Below are 21,329 nucleotides of genomic sequence, written 5' to 3'. Positions count from 1 at the left end.
TATACGGGGCACAAGGACATAAAGTTGAAGAAGAGGTTTTCCCTACCCTGGAAGCTCGCACAGAAATAGCTCACAACTGGCACCATACCCCTTGCCCTCACACATCTACCCCTCCTGGCTGCTTGCAAAAAACTTACCTCATTGCCAGCATCACATATGCAGACACACACACACCCAAACACTCACCCACACACATACACACACATTCCCCAGCCCCAGGCCTCTAGGATCATAAAACTCAAGGGCTTTCAAAGGCTGTTTATTCCCAAGAAAGGATTAGAAACTCTCTATCTTACTGTTCTCTATATTGCCTGCTACATAATGTTCCACTTAATTTTATGCAGTTTTCTATCATTTTCTAACTTTTCCATGAGTATGTATCTAATCTAGTCAGTCAAATTATTACTTTTAGAGTAACTTATTAAATTCTTTATGGTATGTAAAACAATACTATTCACATATGGTCAATACATCTTTTTCATTGATTGATATAATTCTTGATGTTTAAATGTAAGGTGAATTATTACTTAGAACATGTATTACATATGTCTGAGTCATTTACTTTCCAGAATCTCTCATACTCATTGGTTTCATTCTCAATACTTTCTCCATATTCCCTATGCATTAAAAAAATTAGATAGATGATAGACAGATAGATAGGTAGATAGATAGATAGATAGATAGATAGATAGATAAGATAGATGATATCCCTTTTGAGTAATAACTGGTTAGCATAGAGCCATGAACATAAAAAATAATGGAACATCATTTTATTTGGAGCACAAGACTCTAATTTAAACATAATATATAGACCTTAACAAGTCATTAACTTCTGTCAGAGTCTGTGCAAAGGGATTTTTAATAATAACACCTCTCACAATGTTTCCAAGTGCGATCCACAACCATCTCCATCAGAAGTGCTTGGGGCCATCATTAAATATGCGTATTTGTGGGCTCTACCCACAAATCAGTATCTCTGAGGGTGGAACTGAGGAATCTACAGATATACCAAGCAATTGCTGATTCTTATGGGTACTACATTACATTATACATGTTTATACTCTTACATTCTATAAAAGACATTAATTTTCTCTTTACAGTATCTGGAAGAGGAGCTGTGTGAACATCACTTCCAGATGCACTTCACCGAAAGAGAGAAGCTATACGATATGTTCCAGATCACACAGCACAGTGCCAAGTATTCATTTATTCATTCATTCAGCATTTATTTATTGAGTGCTTAGAAAGTGCCAGGCTCTGTTCTAGGCAATGAGATACCGCAGTGAGCAAGCAAAGACCATGGTCTTATGAGGCTTATGCCCTCCTGGTGCCCCTTTTATGCAGCCAGGTAAACATTACACAGGAGTGAATGCGACACAGCCAGGCCTCCAGACTCTTAGTTGACTGCTTTCTCACTCCACCAAATGGTCTATTCACTACAGTGCAACATATCATATCAATAGCAAGCATAAGCAAGATGCAAATACAATAAAAATCAGGCTTCATTCTTCAGGCAGCATGGAGAGTGGCTATAGTACAGAAGGTACTATATATAGCTAGAAGATGTAAAGCACACTGGGCTCAAAGCATGGCTTTAGCATTTTACATACCTGGGCACCCTGTACAAGTTACCTAAGCCCTTAAGCTTCAGTTACAGAATTTATCATTACCTACACCTGGAAGGATCAATGTAAGAATGAAAACGTAAAAGCACATGGAAAACATCGCACATGGGTCTCTCACAGTGTAGGTACTCAACGCCAGTTCTCTTTTCTCCATTATCAAATCTGAATTATATCCAACAATACCACAGCATTACCTAAAGGCTAGATTTTAGATTTAGTTGGAGGTAACTGTAACTAGTTTGTTTAAATCTCACCATAAAGACTACTTTCATAGATTTTATCCTATATTACACATTTAGCTGATGCCCCTTTGGGATAAAAATAATATTATGAGTCCACTATAGAAAAACCACGCATTTTGAGTTTTCTCATCATAATAATAGTCTATACTTTGGGAACATCACTCATTTTCCAGGCAGAAATATATTAGATCATCACTAAAAATATGTATATATGATAACATACCTTTCCGTCTCTACAAACTCTTAACTAATATAGCAGGTCCATAAACAATAAGTTCCCTGCAACTCCAACCTCACTCTTCCTCTTCTTTGCTAGCTCACAATAATCCAATGAGACTAGCTCCTCAAACCCACCAGACTCTCCAGCATTTAGATGTCATGCATGGTGTTGCCCTAGAGTCACCAGGTTAGTGCTTAATTGCGTCCCACCTTAAATATCTGGCCCTCAGAGAAGCCTTTCCTGACCAACCATCCTGACAACATTAGGCTGCACTGAACAGGGTGAGGAAGCATGGGTTCCAATCAGTCATCTGACAACATGGAGTTACGCTACAGCACAGATACACAGCTGGGCAGGTAGATAAAACTTCATACGCAACATGATATAACTGGCAACAGTGCATCAGCATTGGCTGGTTAAAAATATTAGCCAGGGCTCTCAGAGGTGAGCCCTCCTGCGGAACCTCTGCTGAGAGGCTTAGTGAACTGTCATATGCTGCTGATATCAGGGGGAAACAACCCCTTAAAGGAGGACTCCCAGCATGGACTGATTCTCTTCAGGCTGCTTTTATCCTTTGCTGTCAAACCACATTTTGCAGAATCCCTGGAAGTATTAAAATGGCCTGAGGCACACTGTTACATACGTCAGTAGCATCCTGTAATCTTCTTTAGAGCTCTTTTTACTTGTTTAATATTTCTTTTCTGTTAGTGTTTGTCTTCTCCACTTAAGGACCGTGCCTACCTGTTGCCTGTTTAATTCCCAGTAACTGCCATAGTAGCCAGCATACAGAGGATTCCCTCTGTATATGTACAATAACCATTCATTGGGTGGATGAATTGAGAAGTGAGAGATGTGTCCATGTGAAAGAAACACAGTATATGGAAGCCGAGTTTATTTAATGTAATACACGTGAAGTACCTAAAATAATGCTTGGCACATAGTAAGCATGCAATTAGTGTTGTTGTTATTTGTTAGCCAGGACAAAAATCTCCTGAGGATAATACAAGAGGTGAGTTACTGACTGATAAATAATATGGTTGAGCACACGCTGTGTGGTTACTCCTGTCAGAATACAGCGCAGTGTACTAAAGGAGTAAGCTTTCACCTCATCCACCTCAGGTGTTTTTGAGTTAATTCATTTTAATATTTGAATATACAAATTTAAAAGTCCCATATCTTTCCACATATTCACAATTGAGTACAATGCTATTAAATAAAACCACTCACAAAAATAATGTCTTGACCATATAAGTATCTCTATGGGAAAGAGCAAAGAGATGTATATATATCCATGCTTCATTCTCTCAATGGATAGAAAGAAAATTGGTGTCCTTGAATATTGTAAGGAAAAGCCACACACATTCTTTCTAAGACTTGTGAAAATGAAACAAAGAAAAAAAGTACAAAGACCATATATTTTAAGTCACTGAAATCCCAACACCTACTTTAAAATAATAAAAAGAAGTAAAATCTGTAAAAGAAATAAAAGACTTGAGGTCATTCTGCCTCATTTTATCCCAACACTGCAGCAATATTTCCTGAAGAATTAACTGAAGAAAGTGGTTCAGGGAAGGAATACCTACTGGAAAAAGTTTTTTAAGGCTATCAATCTAATTTGTTTTGGAAGTGGATTTTTTTAGTATTTTTATTTACTAAGCTTTCACACTTTTTTTTTACTTTATTTAATGGCTTATTTAGTTTTTCCCAAGAGTCCATTTTCTAAGAGTCTTTGATCTAACCATCCACATTTTGGTCGTCTATATATACTTTTGGGGAACTTCCTATCACCAATGGAGAAGGAATGTGGTTATAAAATCAAATAATTCTTTCACTGTCAGAATCTAATGCATTAACAATCAGACACAACTATGTCCGAGCATTAAGTAACAATTTTAAAATAAACAACCACTTATAATACTCCAGAGGGAAAAAGAAACCCTCCACTACGTATATACATCAAATGAAAGTACTCTGGTAGAAATGGACATCCGCGGACTAGTCTGGTCAGCCATTCTACTTCACACGAGGAATATTCCTAAGTCACACAAAGATGCCTTTACTAAGCTTGAATGATATAATACCTATGGAAAATGTGTTCACCACTTGATCTATTGCTTCTTGCTAAAAAGGTTGTTCTTTTCCATGGGGCCATAATGACATTAAGCCTCAAGTACATTCATAATAAACATTTCCATTTTTTTTTTTTTTTTTTTTTTTTGCCATACACGGGCCTCTCACTGTTGTGGCCTCTCCTGTTGCAGAGCACAGGCTCCGGATGCGCAGGCTCAGCGGCCATGGCTCACGGGCCCAGCTGCTCCGCGGCATGTGGGATCTTCCCGGACCGGGGCACAAACCCATGTCCCCTGCATTGGCAGGCGGACTCTCAACCACTGCGCCACGAGGGAAGCCCAAACATTTCCATTTTTAACGTCATTCACTTTCCGTGGTTTTTTCCTAAAATTAACTCATATTTAAGCCTATGGGGTTAGTAAAGATGAAAATCTCTTTGAAATAAATAGGGGAAAAAATATGAATATTCTAAAGAAGGATACCTACCTCAGGCCCTGTGATGTGCATCAGACCAGAAATAGCAGAGGCAACAGCGTCGTACCCAGCTCGCTGAGACAGTGGACCTGTCTGACCATACCCTAAGACAACAAGAATAGATATATTCAGCACCACCCAGGGAGAGCAACAGTACAATAGTATGTTAAAACCACCTGTATCTAGAAATCCTACAGCATTTTGTTACTATTAGGTCTATGCTATCCCTTGAAGGAGGCTGTAAAATTTAATTATGGTGTTATACCCCAGAAGGTTGCAAACTGGTGACTCGTGGGCCAGATCACCATTGTACAAATGTTTTGTCTGGCCTGAAGAGTGTTTTGAAATGTTTTTACTTAGTTTCCAACATTTAAGGATCAGGAGATAGCACATAATACACAAATTTCTGGCTTTTCTTGAAAAACCAGAAAATACATTCAAAACTAGGCTCACATCCTCACACGGCAATAATCAATTAGAGTTGAGTAATAGTTCTTCCCTTTACACAGGGCATAAATTCTCCAATTTGCCGCACTCTGCACCCCTCCTTAATCCTTTATGCTTCAGTGTGATTCAATCATTAACTGACCTTCCAGACTCCAATAGGTATTTGCTACTCCTGCTGTATATAAAACAATATACAAAGTAAAAGAAAACAATGTCTCCCTAGGTTCTATTTACATATTTTTTCAAGTATGCAAAGAAAATATAAATGATAATTTAAAATTTGAACATAAATAGAATTAATACATCTCCTGCCAGTGTTTTTTAGGATTACAAAGAGGAGGTGAAGGTGTCACTTTTTTTTTGCCATCGGCAAAAATTAAAAGAACATAAAGGGACTTCCCTGGTGGTCCAGTGGTTAAGACTCCACATTCCCAATGCAGGGGGCCCAGGTTCAATCCCTGGTCAGGGAACTAGATCCCACATGCTGCAACTAAGAGCCCACGTGCTGCAACTAAAAGATCCCGCATGCCGCATCAAAGACCCAGCGCAGCCAAATAAATAAGTAAATATTTTTAAAATAAAAGGAAAGAAAAGAACATAAAAATATTTTATCCTGCTCTCCTCAGTCCTGGTGCTTATTGTTGGATAATAAAGGTTATATGAAGAGCTACATAACTCTGTCTCCAAATCTCCAGCAACCTGGAACACTCTCCCTCTATTTCACTCCATATATGTACATACCTCACTCCCTCACATCCTCCAAGTCTGCACTGAAATGTCTCCTTACTAGAGAGGTCTTCCCTGAAGAACTTTTATGAAAGATCACTCTCACTTTTCACTCTTAAGCCCCCTTACCTCATTATATTTGACTTCACACCTCTTATCACCACAAGATATATAATACAGTTTATTTATTTATTTTCTGTATCCTCCCTACTCAAAGGTATGCTCTAAAGAGTTTTTCCTATTTAATTTACTGCTGTATGGCCAGCATCTAGAATAGAATTCAGTAACGGTTACCAAATGAATAAATGAATGAGTACTGGTTATATAAAAACAATTATCTTTAAAAAACAAATTAATAAAGAAACTAAAGAGGCTTTTTTTCTGTTTTGTTTTGTTTTTGACCAAAATGATGATATAGGAGGCCAATTTCCTCCTCCCATGGACACAGTGATTGTACAGCTACACACAAAGCACTTCTCTCTGAGAGAAATCTGGGAACTGAGAAACTAGAGAAATCCAGATGAATGACTCCTATACATTGGGCAACAGAGACAATACCCATATCAAAACTGGTAGGAAAGGCTGAGACACTCTCATCATAAACCTCACTCCAGGCATAGAACCATACAATCAGGAGGAAACCCCAAACTCCCAGCTTCTCCCTGAGGAACAGGCAGTACGGACACCTAGTGTCCCAACCTTTAAGGCTCCCACCTGAGAAACAGACCCCTAAAACTCCTATCTCTGATAGCCAGCATTCATGAGTCCTATAGGACTACGGCAAACAAAGAAGTTACTGATAGGATCATAAGCACTAACCGCAACTATCCCCCTAGGTCTCAGGACTGAAGGAGCAGCAAAAACATCCATCTCCCAGTCTTTCCCTGGAAAGGGTTTGACTTCATACTTACAAGCTGTTGCCTAAGGATCTAGACACTAATTGACAACATCTAACTGATCCTACCTGGAACCTGAAAGAATCAGTGGGCACTTACCCCACTTTCTCCATCCAGCTCACTCCAACAATAAAACCAGGTCACCATCATCTCTCTAGAAGGACCTTCTACACATGTCTCGTGCCCCACCTTTTGCAGCTACCACCTGGGAGATGGGCCCCCAGATCACCTGGCTCTGACTGTCAACAGTGCTTGCAGTTAACAAGTCCCACTGGACTATAGCAAACAAATAAGCAGTTTGTAATGGGCTCAGGGCTCAGTGCAAGGGAGAAGACAAAAAGCCTACCTCCCAGTTTCTCCCCAGAAAGTGCCTGATGGCATACTTTCCCAGCTGTTGCCTGAGGGTCTGGCTTCTAATCAGCCTGTATCTAAGTGCTGACTACAATCATCCCCTTTGGAACTTAGATGGGTCTTCTCATACCCTCAACTACTAAAAGGCATGAAGAAGGACAGTGGCTTGGATAGTCACAAAGGTTTGAGAGGCATCCAGGAATTCAGGCTGGGTTGATTAACAGGATTCATCTCCTACACAAGACCATACTCTCAAGACTGAAAGAGGTGCTGTTTAGCTAATGCACAAAAACCGACACAAGCATTCAAGGAAAATGAAGAAACAAGGGAATATGTTCCAAACAAGAGAACAATATAAATCTCCATAAACCAATCTTAATGAAACAGAGAAAAGTGAGTTCAAAATAATGCTCAGAAAGATGCTCACAGAGGTCAGGAAAGCAATGCATGAACAAAGTGAGAATTTCAACAGAGACTGACAATATTACAAAGTACCAAACAGAAAGTACACAGATAAAGAATAAAATAACTGAACTGAAAAATTCAATAGAAAGGTTCAACAGCAGACTAGATCAAGTGGAAGAAAGAGTCAGTGAATTAGAAGACAGAGCAGTGAAATACATCCACTCAGTGAAGAAAAAAGAAAAAAGACTAAAAAAGGAGTGAAGATAGCTTAAGAGACTTATAGCGCACTAAAAAATGGGTCAATATACACATTATAAGGATCCTAGAAGACAGGGGGGACCTTATTCAAAGAAATAATGGCTGAAAACTTCCCTAACCTGGGGGAAAAAAACAGACATCCAAATCTAGGCAGCCCAAGAAGTACCAAATGTGATGAATCTAAAGAAATTCACACCCAGACATTATAATTAAATTGTCAAAGACAAAAACCTTAAAAGCAGCAACAGAAAAGCAACTTGTTACATACAAGGGAACCCTCATAAGACTATCAGTGGATTCTACAATAACCTTGCAGGTCAGAAAGCAGTGGGATGAGACATTCAAAGTGCTGAAAGGAAATAAAAAAGACTGCCAAACAAGAATACTCTACCCAACAAAACAGTCCTTCAGAATTGAAAGAGAGATAAAGAGTTTCCAGACAAACAAAAGCTGAAGGAATTTATCACCACTAGACCGGTCTTACAAGACATGTTAAAGGGATTTCTTCAAGCTGAAACAAAAGGATGCTAATTAGTAACATTAAAACATATGAAAGTGTAAAACTCACTGGTACAGATAAATATATGGTTAAATTCAGAATACTTGAATATTGTAATGGTGGTGGGTAAATTACATAACTCTGGTATAAAGATTGAAATTAAAAATATTAACACCACCTATAACTACAATAATTTGTTAATGAATACACAATATTAAGAATATTTAAATTGTGACATCAAAAGCATCAAATGTTGGAGAAGAGTGTAAAAATGTAGAATCTTCTTATACATTTGAAGTTAGGTTGTTATCAGCTTAAAACAGACTATTTTAGCTATAAGATATTTTATGTAAGCCTCATGGTAACACAGTGCAAAACCTATAGTAGATACACAAAAGAGAAAGAGAAAGAAATCTCAGCATACCACTATAGAAAATCACAAAGGAAGAAAAACAAGAGGGAAAGAAAGGAACAAAGAAATGACAAAACAACCAGAAAACAATTAACAAAACGGCAATAGTAAATCCATAACTATCAATAATTACTTTAAATGCACATGGACTAAATTTTCCAATCAAAAGACACAAAGTGGCTAAATGGATAAAATGAACAAGACCCAACTATATGCTGCCTACAAGAGATTCACTTCAGCTTTAAGGACACAGACTGAAAGTGAAGGCATGGAAAAAGATACTCCATGCAAATGGAAACCAAAAGAAAGCAGAGGTATCTATACTTATATCAGATAAGGTAGACTTTAGGACAAAGACTAAAATAAGAGACAAAGAAGGTCTTTATATTGATATAATGATAAAAGGGTCAGTCTAACAAGAAGATATAATATTTGTAAATATTTATGCACCCAGCAGAGAAGCACCTAGATATATAAAGCAAATATTAACAGACCTGAAGGGAGAAATAGACAGCAATACAATAACAGTAGGGTACTTCAATAACCCACTTTCAACAATGGCTAGATCATCTAAACAGAAAATAATAAGGAAATATTGGACTTAAACTACATGTTAAACCAGATGGATTTAACAAACATTTACAGAACATTTATCCATCAGCAGCAAAATACACATTTCTTCTCAAGCACACATGGAACCGTCTCAGAATAAATCATGTGCCACAAAACAAGTCTTAATAAACTTAAGACCGAAGTCATGTCAAGCATATTTTCTGACCACAATGGTACGAAACTAGAAATCAATTACAAGAAGAAAAGTAGAAAATTCACAAATATATAGAGATTAAACAACATGTTACTGAACAACCAATGTGTCAAAGAAGGAATCAAAACATAAATTTAAAAATTCTTTGAGTCAAATGAAAATGGAAATACAACCTACCTAAATTATGGGATGCAGCAAAGGCAGTTCTAAGGGCAAAGTTCATATGATGAACTCCTATATCAAGAAACAAGAAAGATCTCCAATAAACAACCTAACTTTGTACCTCAAGTAACCAGAAAAACAAGAACAAATGAAGCCCAAAGTTACTAGAAGGAAGAAAATATCAAAGAACAGAAAAGAAATAAATAAAAGAGAGACTAAAAATACAATAGAAAAGATCACTGAAACTAAGAGCTGGTTCTTTGAAAAGGTAAACAAAATTGGCAAACCTTTAGTTAGACTCACCAAAAAAAGAGAGCAAGAACTCAAGTAAATAAAATCAGAAATGAAAGAGATGTTACAACTGACACCATAGAAATACAAAGAATCAAAACAGACTACTATGAACAATTATACACCAACAAATTGGACAACCTAGGAGAAATGGATAGATTTCTAGAAACTTCAAGACTGAATCATGAAGAAACAGAAAATCTGAACAGACCAATTACTGGTAAGGAGATTAAGTCAGTAATCCAAAACCACCCAACAAACAAATGTCTAAGACCAGAGGCTTCACTAGTGAATTCTACAAAATATTTAAATAATTTCTATTCCAGAGCAGCTAGTTTATAGCTGTAAAGGGCAACCTAGACCAGACTTCCAGTCTTGAACACAATGGCTTTTAAACCACCAGTATCCCCAGCATAAAACAGGCCTCCAGGAGCAGAGAGAAGCTCCGCCGTAAGGCAGGAACACTAAGTGCTAGTGAACCACCTGCTATCTCAACAGGAAGTCAAGAGAATGAATTAGCTTCAGTCCACTCTAGGTAGAGAATATCAGGAGCTCAGGCTTCTGGCCAGGAGCCCAAATGCCTCAAATGAGACAAAGAGAGGCCCCTCACCCATCAGCACAACTCTAAATGAAGTCTTCTAAACAAAGGCCTGCAGGAAAACATGCTCAAAAAAATGAGCAGTTTGCTAAATAAAAAGGCACCATAATACTTGCCTTGTGATATAAATTCGCTTGTTCAGCTTACAACAAGGGGGAGGCACAAATATCCTAATTACTTTAAATTACCGCTTCCAAGTATTTCTATTAAAGAGAAATATAAATAGTTACTCTCACGGAGGCAGTATGGCATAGTGAATAAGAGGATGAGTTTTAGGATTGAAAAAAATCTGAATTGAAATTATAGCTCTGCTAACTACTAAATCTTCAACAATTCATTTAATCTCCCTGAGCCTCAATGTCCACAGTATTCACATTTATCTCATAGATATATTATGAGGATTCAATTTGATAACACAGCATAAGCGAAGTACATTTTACATTGAGAGCTAAATATACTTAGTTAATAAATGTGCATTGATTAATATACTAATAACATAGTAGCTTGCCCTTTCCACAAAATACTGAGAATAACAAAAATTGCCTTGAGGTATGTTTAAATGATGAGGAGAATAAATATTCTAAGCATTGCAATTATGTTGTTTAACAACCCATTAAAATTGAAAGTTTTTGTACTTGGAAACTAGCACATGTTCATTTGAGAAAAGAAACTTGATAATAATAACATATATTTTTGGTAATAGGAGTCAAAAATTATTCCACCTTTCACCTTACACTTGCCTTAACTACTTAAATACTGACAACCAATACCACAATCAACAAATATTTATAACAATAAATTTTAAAATTTGAAACAGGACACTGACATTACCAAAATGGTATTTTGCAAAGATTACTCTGGTGGCAATGTGAAGACTGAATCATTTATTAATAATTTAACAAAGAGCTGAAAAAATGGTAAGCACAGGATCCAGAGAGTTCTTTTTAATTTTATTTTTAGTTTTACAATTCCAAAAAAGACCATGATCAAAATCCAAATTACAGAGGAAAAATTTAAGCATGTTAGTTCTATTTTATATTCAAGTAAAGAAGGTAAGGAAAACCAAGGAGGTTATGGAAAATCAGAGAGGAACATCTTTCTCTCTCTCTCCTCTCTCTCTCCACTACCCCACCCCCTTACTCACCCACATTCATTTTAAGGAGCAATCTCGCCATCTTGTGGCTTTTACGAACACTGACTATAAACCAAAACTTGAACTTCCAGACATAAGTAAAAAATGCAAGGGAAGGAAACTAAATGGAAAAGATTTCTTGTCTTTTAATATTTGCCCTGAATACCAGATGCTCTGGCCTGCCCACTCCTGGTTTCACTCATTTTTCTTCTTAATCATGTCTAACTTTTTGTTTCCCTTTTCTCCTTAACCAAAACAGGAGTATGTTTAAAGTTAGTATCATTCCAGCAGCTATAGAAACTCCAAAAATAGATTGTTTACTTGAAAGGAGAACAGAAGCAATAAAATATTTTACAGTAAATAATGTAATCCTTCCAAATGTATACAAATATCTGGACTTCTTTCCCTGATCATTTTCTAGTGTATAGATTGTTTCTGAATTTTGTTTCTGAATTAAAAGATTATGAACTCAATGCATTTTATTTTTTAAAAATATTTATTTTCTTATCTGTCCACTGAAAAGGCCTAGAAGCAAAGACTAACCCAGCAGCAGTGAGGGTCACCAGTATCCAGACGGTGGTCTCTAAATGCCATCTTCCACTAAAAGAAATTAAGATTCCTTGGGGAAATGGTTGATTACAGGATAGGGCAGGAAATGTACAAAATGCACCTGGAATATATTGTTATACCAGAAATCAAAGAAGCTATCAGACTATTACTCATGTCAAGAGTATGCAGAAGCCAACTTAAAAAGGCCTCCACTGGCCAAAGATGAGACCATTTTGAGTATCAGTAAGGATAACAGCTGCAGTGGACTGAAACACAACAAATATGTTAAATTCTCTGAGTTCCTAATGATATTTTTTTAATCATTAGTCACCCTTGGAAGATACTAGGGAATAAATTCATTATTATGACAATTGGTAAATAGAAAGAATTTGCATCTATCCTGCCTCTCCTTAATGATCTATACTCAGGGTAATCAGACAGTTGATGAAGGGAACATTATTTTTCTGGAAGTGTTCCGATCAATATATGAAGAAGGAACGGCAGAATCAGGGTGTTATCATTTTGTAACTCCTAATGGATTAACAGATCTAGGCAATCACCATCAATGGCTGCTAACATCACAAACAAGAGCAATAGCCAGCCCATATGCTCCAGGGGAACTACACACCACCTTCTATGACATATTCTTGACCAAAAAAAAAAAAAAAAACTCAAACCAAAATCTGAGCAAACCTATAGATATGTCAATTTGTAAATAATAACAATGACAAAAATTGAACAACATGGGAATGTAATCAGCAAAATTCAACCTACCCAACAGGACAAAGTGGGTTTTTTTAAACAAATTTTAAGAAAAAAGAGATTGAGAAGCAACTATAAATTAAAGGAGATTTAAGAGACATATCAATCAACCACAATGATTAGACTTCATTTGGATCCCAATTCAAATTAACAAACTATAAAAAGAAAGAGAGAGAGAATTGGGAAAATCTGAACATCAACTGCATATCTGATGATATTAAGGAATTATAGGGGGTTTTTAATTTACATGTGATGATACTGGGTGTTTATGCTTTAAAAAGAGTCCTTTTCTTTTAAACATATTCTGAAATATTTAGAAATGAAATGATATGAAGTCTGAGATTTGCTTTTAAGTAATCAGGGGAGGGAGAATAGGTGGGGTTGTAGGCAAAATAAGATTGGCCATGAGTTGATAATTATTAAGCTGGATAATGTGCACCTCAAGAGCCATTATACTATTCATTCTACTTCTATGTAACCTTAAAATTTTCCACCATAAAATGCCAAAAAACAAATAAATTTAAGAATGGCATGCAAATTTCATTTTGTATGTCTAAAAGTACCCCAAGGAATATTAGAGCTGAACGGACCTGGGGCAAAAATTCTTGCTTTACAGATGAGAAAACTGAGGCCCACAGAGGTTAAGTGACTTGTCTAAAGTCATAAAGCCAGTCAATAGCAAAACTAGAACACTGAAGTTTTCAGTTTCCCAATCTGGTTCTCCTTCATCTGAACAGGATGTCTGAAGACTCTTAGCCACTTTCTACTTTATACTTTATAGGATTAATTCAGAAACAAATTCAAGACCCAGTCTCAATAAATGTTTTTGGTTTTTCTAATTTGCGTGCTTTGTTTTGTAGACATCTCCCTTATCATACCTTTTTCCTCCACCGTGACAATTAAATGAGACATTTAGTAAATGGGCCAAAGTTTCACATTCTTATGGCTTTTCACTCAACTTTTGCAATTGGCATTGTGAAAAACCTTCCTGTTGATTTGAAAGATTCCCCACAATCACACCTCGCGTTTAATAGGGTTTGTCCTTCTGTCACATGCATAAGGATTTAGAGTCTCACAGTCACACCCTGTTTTGGTGGATTATTTTTTCTTTTTCCCTCAGGTCACAGATACAGCATTTTTAACTGTAAGATACGTACCTTTCTACATGCAAGATTACAAAACTAACCTCAGCAGGATTCATTGAGATTCCTGTAAACCTCAATAGGGCAAGAGACCCCGCTGCAAACATGCTAACCAATCAAAACTAACACTTAACCAAGGACTCCATAAAGCAAGAGTGGTAATTGAGGGTGATGGCGGTAATAATAATGATAATAATAATAGTTAACATGTACAGAGCATTTGCTATGTTCCAGGAACTGTGCTGGTGCTTTGTAGGTGTCATCTGAGTTAAGTCTCACAAGAATTACATGAGGTAAATTTTATTATCCTATTTGAATTACTACTGAGAAAAATGAGGTTCTGAGAGATTAAGTGCCTTACCCAAGGTCACAAAGCTATTTGCTGTGATTCTGTAACTAATTATTGACGTTTTGACACTCATTACAATGTAACCATTTTTGAAAAGTATTTCCATGAGTATTAATAGTTTACACATTGTTCAAAGACCAAAAATGTGACTAATATGGTTTGCTACCTCAATAACCTATGAAATTATATCCCCCAATCTCTATCACAGAGAGGCAGCAAAATTGGTTGATTAATCATACAGCACCTAAAACATGTGAAATACTAATAAGTATATGTTCCTAGTCAGAAAAGGCAAATAAATTTGTAAATTAAGCAGTATTACTACAATGCAGCAAAAAGAAGCATACTAAGAAAAATGCTTATACTGATGATAGCTGGTAATACGGAATTACCATTTTTTTATGATATCCAATTTGATGATACTAATATTTGAAAATATATTTTGTTTGACAATTGCTTCTTATGCATAGGTTTCATTTTCCCCAACTAGTTAGTATAACACTAAGCAGACAGTGGAAACTTAATAAATACTCATCAGCTGACTGGTGCATATTTTTGTATTTTATACTATTTCATGCATGCCTATGATATTCTTCACATGAACTATCAAAATAAATGTTTTTTTACAGGGCAGACAAGAGTAAGAGGTAATTGGGTGTCAAGATACTATCTTGCTTATAATATACAGTGTGTTTTTTACGGAAAAGAAATTAAAAGTCTTCAAAACTCTCATCATCCAAACAGTCTACAATTGCAAAAACTTTGGTGATCATGCCAACGCATCCCGCTAAAAGTGACTTTAACTACATGCCCAATCATGTAAGTACACATACACACACACACACACACACACACACACACACACACACAGATTATCCTAAATCTCAGAACTTATTCAAATAGGAAGGGAAAAAACTATCATAAATCACAATGATATAATGAAAATAAATTGCAGAATCTGCCCTTAAATTAAGAATTCAAATATATTTTCATGGAATCTATTCGAAAGAAACTACTAGGAGTTACATCTACATACCAAGAGACAGTATTTTGTACGAGATGAATGCAGCTCACATTCTGACAGATGCCCCATAAAATTATTAAAGAATAAAGAGAATTACCATTTTATATATTTTTCATTTTCAGGAGAAAAATCAAATTTTAAATGACATAAATATAAAACATGAGTAGATAAAATATGAGCAGAAAAGAAAATAAAAACCCAGCCAGACTCTCACATAAAACCAATTCCCTATAGCTGATTCCCACACTCCAAATAGCAGCACTACGTCAGCCTATGAAGGGACATTTTAGGCAAAGAACACAGAAATGTTCAGTACTGACCTCTTTACAGAGACTAAACATCATCTCAAATCAAATCCAGATAAATGGATAACTCAATTGAGTAACAAATTAACAAGAATCACCTTTAGCCTTGTTCCACTGCCAAGAGAAAAGTACTCAATTAAGCACAGTCTACATCTTTATTTAATAGAGATCAATGAAAAAAAAGAATAAAAGTGACCCAAGTGAGAATGATATCAAACAAAATCCAGTAATCTTTGAACTGCCCAAAGTTGGGAACAAAGTCTTTCCAAAAATGCAGACTTCTGAGTAAGCAGTGCTTCCTGAGTAAGCAAATACACATAGTTACACCAAAGCCAAAAACAGAGAAATAAATTACATGAAGCCAGGAAAAACAGTATAACATGTAATGGTGCTGGGTAAAATAATCACTTGTAGAATAAACTAATGGGTTTTAAAAGTTTGCAGTTATGAGCACATCTAGTGCTCAGATCTTGGTTCTTAAATACAATTCGCCCCTCAATGGAACCAGGGCTCCTTGGAGAAATGGTTAATTCCAGGCTTGGGGGAAGGGGTGTGGGGGAGGACCTAAATAAATGTGGAGTATCTTGCGCCAAAAATTAAGAAAGTGCTCAAAGGATGATGAGGACATATCAAAAATATACAGGGGATAGTTTGAAGGTGTTCCCACTGGCCAAATCTGGACAATTTGAGCATCAAAAATAAATCATGATAGTAAAGGATTGTAACTGATTGAATAACATATGAATAAAAGAGTCCAAACTGATATAAATAAGTAAATAAATAAAGGAAAGAGAGAGCTCTCCCTTGTAGTAAAAAAGTCAGTTCATAAATGTAAAAGAAATGGTAGAATTAGAAAATCACTATTTAACAACATCATAATAATAGTAAACTCAGGCAAGAATCATCAATGTATGATAAAAACAGTGGAGATAGTTTGAGCAAGTAAGAGAATATTTACATAGTCTTAAAGTATAGCCCCCCTGCCAACACTATATTCTTTTAACTGTAACAGGTAAAACAATAACTTTACACCGGAGAAACCTAGCAGATACCATCTTAACCCAATCATCACAGTTACATTGCTAGCAACAGACAGCTTGTGTTACCCGATACAATGCACCAAGAAGAACTCAGCATTACTTCTGTGGCATGACTATCAAAAGTACTTAACCTGAATCTACTCATAAGGAAACATGAGAAAAATCCAAATTGAGGAGCATTCTACTAAATAACTGACCTGCACGCTTCAAAAAATGTCAAACCATGAACTACACAGAAAGACCCAAGAACCACAAAGAAAAACCCAGATTAAAGGAGGCTAACGTGACATGACAATCGAATACAATGCAGAGTTTGGGTTTTCCTTTGCTATAAAGGACTTAATTGAAACAACTGACAAATTATCAATAAGGTCTGTAAGTTATACACTAATATTGTTTCAGTATTCATTTACTGATTTTGGTAATTGTACTCCGGCTACATAACAGAATTCCATTTTTTTATAAAATACAAACTGAAAAATGAAGGGGTGAAAAGGCATCACATGTCTGTGTCTTATACGGTACATAAAAAATGTAAGTAGATTAGATAGATGATACAGATGATAGGTAGGTAGGTAGATAGATACACGGCTAGATACACAGATACAAGCAGAAAGGATAAAGCAAAACTATTTGTATATCCACATCCATGGAATAATAGACTGTACAAGTAATTAGTTAGAACAGGAACCTGAAAACCATTCAACTTGCCCCCATGTTTGAGGAAGAAGAGGAAGACATTACAATAAACCCTAGAATTTGCAGGTAAGACCACTGCACTTGGGAAGGTTAACTAACTTATCCAAAGTCACCTAAGTTATAAGTGGTGGAGCCAATATTTCAACCAATCTACAGGGGACAATGCCCCCACCTCTCTTTGCCCTGTCTGAATCTGAACAGTTCCACCTTTATCTGCGTTGGGTCTCTATGTAAGATATTTGAAGAAAAGGTGTGATAACCTCAGAACACTAGATTACACTATTCTCCCTCACGATGTTCCTGGCTGCACTTAGAGAATCACTTATCTCTGACACAAGACTAAGGTTATAAAGAGATCAGGGCAAGCTAATTAAAGCTGCTCGCCAACTCTAGGGCCTTAAAGCAAAACTTGAGAAAGGAAAAGAGCACTGACCACAGTGCTCAGATCCCAAATAGGAACCTGGATAGTCATTTCATGTCTAATAAATTAGTTACAACAGTGCGCTCCACTAATATTGATTGGATAAATAGCTACTGAACATCAACTATGTGGAAATAGTATTTTCAAGAAAATCAGTAGCACTTGGGAAAAACCATGAGTGCCCAAGAGTGACAGAATACAGCTCTCTGTAGCTCCCCATTTGCTCAGTTTCTAATGCCTGCATGGTTGGCCAGAACTGGAGGGGTGTGAGGAAAAGAAGAGGTATGGTCAGCAAGAAAGGTCTTACTTAACTGGTACTATCATGGTGAGTTAGTTTGGTTGCTCTCTGGGCTTGACAGGAGTTTAAAGCCTACTTGTCACATGGGGCACTTCACTGGGTTCTTCAAAGACCTCCCCCACCCCATCAGTGGGCATCTCTCACCTCCAGGGTGAATCTATCTTTTTTCCAGCTGAACACTTTTGAGTCCTTCCTCAGTCCCAGGTGTCATCAGCACCACGAGCTTCCTCCTGATCTCTTGGACAGGGTCTTAACCACACAATGTTTTTCTCTTTCTCACCCTGATCCGCAGGACAGCAGTGGCTTCCCAAACCACAGCCCTCCAGACATCCTCTGGCTCTCTAAATATCGCAGGCATGAATCACATATCATCTACTATCTACAAAGCTCTGGGGAACAAAAACCAAATCCTCCCAGAGGTTCCACTGAAGGCTCCTTCTCTTGGCTTGAGGTTATACATTTTATAGAACTATTTCTTTTGAAACTATAAATGTTTGATAAACAATTTTCATTTAAAAATGACTATGGAGAACCAAGATGGCGGAGTAGAAGGACGTGCTCTCACTCCCTCTCGTGAGAACACCAAAATCACAACTAGCTGCTGGACCATCATCGACAGGAAGACACTGGAACTCACCAAAAAAGATACCCCACATCCAAAGACAAAGGAGAAGCCACAATGAGATGGTAGGAGGGGTGCAATCACACTAAAATCAAATCCTATGACTGCTGGGTGGGTAACTCACAGACTGGAGAACACTTATACCACAGAAGTCCATCCACTGGAGTGAAGGTTCTGAGCCCCACATCAGGCTTCCCAACCTGGGGGTCCGGCAACGGTAGGAGGAATTCCTAGAGAATCAGACTTTCAAGCCTAGTGGGATTTGACTGCAGGACTTCGCCAGGACTGGGGGAGGGCACACACAAAGTAGCGTGCGCATCAGGACCCAGGGGAAGGAGCAGTGATGCCAGGGGAGATAGAACCAGACCTACCTGCTAGTGTTGGAGGGTCTCCTTCAGAGGCAGGGGGTGGCTGTGGCTCACCGTGGGGACAAGGACACTGGCATCAGAAGTTCTGGGAAGTACTCCTTGGCGTGAGCCCTCCCAGAGTCCACCATTAGCCCCACCAAAGAGCCCAGGTAGGCTCCAGTGTTGGGTTGCCTCAGGCCAAACAACCAATAAGGAGGGAACCAAGCCCCACCCATCAGCAGACAAGTGGATTAAAGTTTCACTGAGCTCTGACAACCAGAGAAACAGCCAGCTCTACCCTCCACCAGCCCCTCCTATCAGGAAGCTTCCAGAAGCCTCTTAGATAGCCTCATCCACCAGAGGGCAGACAGCAGAAGCAAGAAGAACTACAGTCCTGCAGCCTGTGGAATAAAAACCACATTCACAGAAAGATAGACAAGATGAAAAGGCAGAGGGCTATGTACCAGATGAAGGAACAAGATAAAACCCCAGAAAAACAACTAAAAGAAGTGGAGATAGGCAACCTTCCAGAAAAAGAATTCAGAATAATGATAGTGAAGATGATCCAGGACCTCGGAAAAAGAATGGAGGCAAAGATCGAGAAGATGCAAGAAATGTTTAACAAAGACCTAGAAGAATTAAAGAACAAACAAACAGAGACGAACAATACAATAACTGAAATGAAAACTACACTAAAAGGAATCAATAGCAGAATAACTGAGGCAGAAGAACGGATAAGTGACCTGGAAGACAGAATGGTGGAATTCACTGCTGCGGAACAGAACAGAAAAAAGAAAAAAGAATGAAAAGAAAGGAAGACAGACTAAGAGACCTCTGGGACAACATTAAATGCAACAACATTCGTATTATATGGGTCCCAGAAGGAGAAGAGAGAGAGAAAGGACCAGAGAAAATATCTGAAGAGATTATAATCGAAAACTTCCCTAACATGGGAAAGGAAATAGCCACCCAAGTCCAGGAAGCACAGAGAGTCCCATACAGAATGAACCCAAGAAGAAACACACTGAGACACATAGTAATCAAATTGGCAAAAATTAAAGACAAAGTAAACTTATTGAACGCAGCAAGGGAAAAATGAAAAATAACATACAATGGAACTCCCATAAGGTTAACAGCTGATTTCTCAGCAGAAACTCTACAAGCCACAAGGGAGTGGCATGATATACTTAAAGTGATGAAAGGGAAAAACCTACAACCAAGATTACTCTATCCAGCAAGGATCTCATTCAGATTCCACGGAGAAATCAAAAGCTTTACAGACAAGCAAAAGCTAAGAGAATTCAGCACCACCAAACCAGCTCTACAACAAATGCTAAAGGAACTTCTCTAAGTGGAAAACACAAGAGAAGAAAAGAACCTACCAAAACAAACCCAGAACAATTAAGAAAATGGTCATAGGAACATACATATCGATAATTACCTTAAACGTGAATGGATTAAATGCTCCAACCAAAAGACACAGGCTTACTGAATGGATACAAAAACAAGACACATATATATGCTGTCTACAAGAGACCCACTTCAGACCTAGGGACATATACAGACTGAAAGTGAGGGGATGGAAAAAGATATTCCATGCAAATGGAAATCAAAAGAAAGCTAGAGTAGCAATACTCATATCAGATAAAATAGACTTTAAAATAAAGAATGTTTCAAGTGACAAGGAAGAACACTACATAATGATCAAGGGATCAATCCAAGAAGAAGATATAACAATTATAAATATATATGCACCCAACATAGGAGCACCTCAATACGTAAGGCAACTGCTAACAGCTATAAAAGAGGAAATCGACAGAAACACAATAATAGTGGAGGATTTTAACACCTCACTTACACCAATGGACAGATCATCCAAAATGAAAATAAATAAGGAAACAGAAGCTTTAAATGACACAATACACCAGATAGATTTAATTGATATTTATAGGACATTCCATCCAAAAGCAGCATATTACATTTTCTTCTCAAGTGCGCACTGAACGTTCCCCATGATAGATCACATCTTGTGTCACAAATCAAGCCTCAGTAAATTTAACAAAATTGAAATCATATCAAGCATCTTTTCTGACCACAACACTACGAGATTAGAAATGAATTACAGGGAAAAAAACGTAAAAAATACAAATACATGGAGGCTAAACAATACATTACTAAATAACCAAGAGATCACTGA

General features: G+C 37.3%; 1 protein-coding gene across 3 annotated transcripts in view; it reads right to left on the bottom strand.

Annotated features, from left to right (window-relative positions):
* SUGCT (succinyl-CoA:glutarate-CoA transferase) overlaps nucleotides 1-21,329 on the bottom strand; it is a gene marked incomplete at its 5' end in the record, with an annotated part of 675,080 nt that overhangs the window by 610,020 nt on the left and 43,731 nt on the right. For all 3 annotated transcript variants that reach the window (XM_079711399.1, XM_079711400.1, XM_079711401.1), the window contains one exon: nucleotides 4,644-4,735. In XM_079711399.1, the coding sequence (XP_079567525.1) occupies nucleotides 4,644-4,735 (92 nt within the window). The remainder of the gene's footprint in view (nucleotides 1-4,643; nucleotides 4,736-21,329) is intronic.

This window comes from Hyperoodon ampullatus (genome assembly GCF_949752795.1).
Source record: "Hyperoodon ampullatus genome assembly, chromosome: 9".
Classification (NCBI taxonomy): domain Eukaryota; kingdom Metazoa; phylum Chordata; class Mammalia; order Artiodactyla; family Ziphiidae; genus Hyperoodon; species Hyperoodon ampullatus.
This window is presented reverse-complemented; position numbering and strand designations above follow the sequence as displayed.